Source organism: Orussus abietinus, unplaced genomic scaffold (assembly GCF_000612105.2).
Source record: "Orussus abietinus isolate OABI.00-Male unplaced genomic scaffold, Oabi_2.0 scaffold1326, whole genome shotgun sequence".
NCBI lineage: Eukaryota > Metazoa > Arthropoda > Insecta > Hymenoptera > Orussidae > Orussus > Orussus abietinus.
The window spans coordinates 4,473-6,952 of record NW_019395958.1 but is presented as its reverse complement, the minus strand read 5'-3'; the positions used below and the strand labels follow the sequence as shown (position 1 = coordinate 6,952).

Genomic DNA, 2,480 nt, shown 5'->3' with positions numbered 1-2,480 from the left:
TTTTTGGTACTTGACAATAGTTAGATATTAAATGACAAATCAGGCTTTCAATGAAATTATGTAATGATAAACTATCTGATTTTACTTAACTAAACCTACCACCGGCGGGTCAAATTGACCGATTAAAATTTGGTATTCGGAATGGGGATATAAATCGTCGGTAGGTTTAGTGTTAATCCTTTAAGCGCTAAGCACTTTCAACATACGGGCGAATTTCCTTAGACCGTGCGCGCGATATTGGGCCAAACGTCGGACGCACACATGCGTCGACAACGCTCAAAGGATTAAAGACAATTAGGATTTGATTCGACTATCAAACAGTGACGGATAATGTATATGCGCGTATGAATTAAAGTCCCATTTTTTCATACGAGTAGTAAACAAAATATGACATTTATTAATCTTATGACATTGGATGATGAATTCTGACAATGGCGATGAGGATGATGTAATAAAATAAATGACAATTAGCACCAATGTAGTTCCGTTTTGTTACAAATATGTACTGCATATACACAGTAATATCAGGACGGTAACATAATGTAAAATGAGAGTAACAAAGTTACGCTACATTTATATAGATACGATCGTAACAAATGTTATGTAACCTGTTAGCTCCATATTACATAACCGTTAAGTTCCTGCATTGTAACAAATGTCATGTAACTAGTTAGCTCTATGTTACGTACCAGTTAGGTTATTACATTCTAACAAATGTAACGTTATTTCTTAGTTTCAAGTTACGTAACTGTTAGGTTTGGTGTTCAGTGGGATTATGATTTCATTCGACTACCAAACAATGACGGATAATGTATATGCGCGTATGAATTAAAGTCCCATTTTTTCATATGAGTAGTAAACAAAATATGACATTTATTAATCTTGTGACATTTGACGATGAGGATGATGTAATACGTAATACATATTACGTAACTATTATGTTCGGTGTTCAGTGGGTACGGATTCTAGATATTCAAAGGTATGTTGAGTTGAAATACTAATTACGAAAATACACTTGAATAAGTACAGAAATGTTCCATTGATTTCAACAGATTTCTCTGGTATTCAGGAGGCAAAAGCAAACCATTCGTACCACTTGGCTCCGAAACTCCTAGAAGACACTCCAATGACGATGATGTAATACGTAACACGTATTACGTAACTGTTATGTTAGGTGTTCAGTGGGTACGGATCCTAGATATTCAAAGGTATGTTGAGTTCAAATACTAATTACGAAAATACACTTGAATAAGTACAGAAATGTTCCATTGTTTTCAGCAAATTTCTCGGGTATTCAGGAGGCAAAAACAAACCATTCGTACCACTTGGCTCCGAAACTCCTAGAAGACACTCCAATGACGATGATGTAATACGCAATACGTATTACGTAACTGTTATGTTTGGTGTTCAGTGGGTACGGATTCTAGATATTCAAAGGTATGTTGAGTTGAAATACTCTTTACGAAAATACACTTGAATAAGTACAGAAATGTTCCATTGATTTCAACAAATTTCTCGTATATTCAGGAGGCAAAAACAAACCATTCGTACCACTTGGATCCGAAACTCCTAGAAAACACTCCAATGAGGATGATGTAATACGCAATACGTATTACGTAACTGTTATGTTTGGCGTTCAGTGGGTACGGATTCTAGATATTTAAAGGTATGTTGAGTTCAAATACTAATTACAAAAGTACACTTGAATAAGTACAGAAATGTTCCATTGATTTCAGCAAATTTCTCGGATATTCAGTAGGCAAAAACAAACCATTCGTACCACTTGGCTCCGAAACTCCTAGAAGACACTCCAATGAGGATGATGTAATACGTAACACGTATTACGTAACTGCTATATTCGGTGTTCAGTGGGTACGGATTCTAGATATTCAAAGGTATGTTGAGTTCAAATACTCTTTACGAAAATACACTTGAATAAGTACAGAAATGTTCCATTGATTTCAGCAAATTTCTCGGATATTCAGTAGGCAAAAACAAACCATTCGTACCAGTTGGCTCCGAAACTCCTAGAAGACACTCCTAAAAGATTCCTAGTCGAACTCTCTCCAAATCGATCGGCTTCGCAGCCTATAGCTTATACTAGAAAAAATTATAATTGGTGAGCTACGTCGTCCTTAGCAGTCGGTTATAGACTGAGTTCGGAATAATACTTATCGGTCTTAACATGTTCTCTGTACTTTTTCGCCAACATAATGTAACGAAAGGGATCTATAATCGATGAGATACCGCTTAACAAGGTTCTTGGTGTAGTTTTCCGGCATAATTGCACGTTACATGTCACCCTCGAAATTACTAGGTGTTCCACAAAAGGAAAACTACAGGTATGAAGAATGCCTCTCTTGCTTGCATCGAAGAGAACGGTCTTCCCACAGGAAGACATCAGTACCGTTTCCGCAATTGAGTTACCTCTATAGCTGTAGACCTCAATTTTTCGGATTTCCTCCATCGTGGCTGCTTCT

The 2,480-nt window shown here is 36.6% G+C and overlaps 1 protein-coding gene across 1 annotated transcript; it reads left to right on the top strand.

The window, feature by feature from the left end:
• Window positions 1-901: 901 nt before the first annotated feature.
• Window positions 902-2,103, top strand: LOC105703486. The gene is made up of 6 exons (XM_023433833.1): window positions 902-979; window positions 1,053-1,208; window positions 1,279-1,437; window positions 1,528-1,666; window positions 1,737-1,895; window positions 1,966-2,103. The coding sequence occupies exons 1-4, from the start codon at window positions 939-941 to the stop codon at window positions 1,571-1,573; spliced, it is 402 nt and encodes a 133-aa protein (XP_023289601.1). The 5' UTR covers window positions 902-938; the 3' UTR covers window positions 1,574-1,666; window positions 1,737-1,895; window positions 1,966-2,103.
• The last annotated feature ends 377 nt before the right edge of the window (window positions 2,104-2,480 follow it).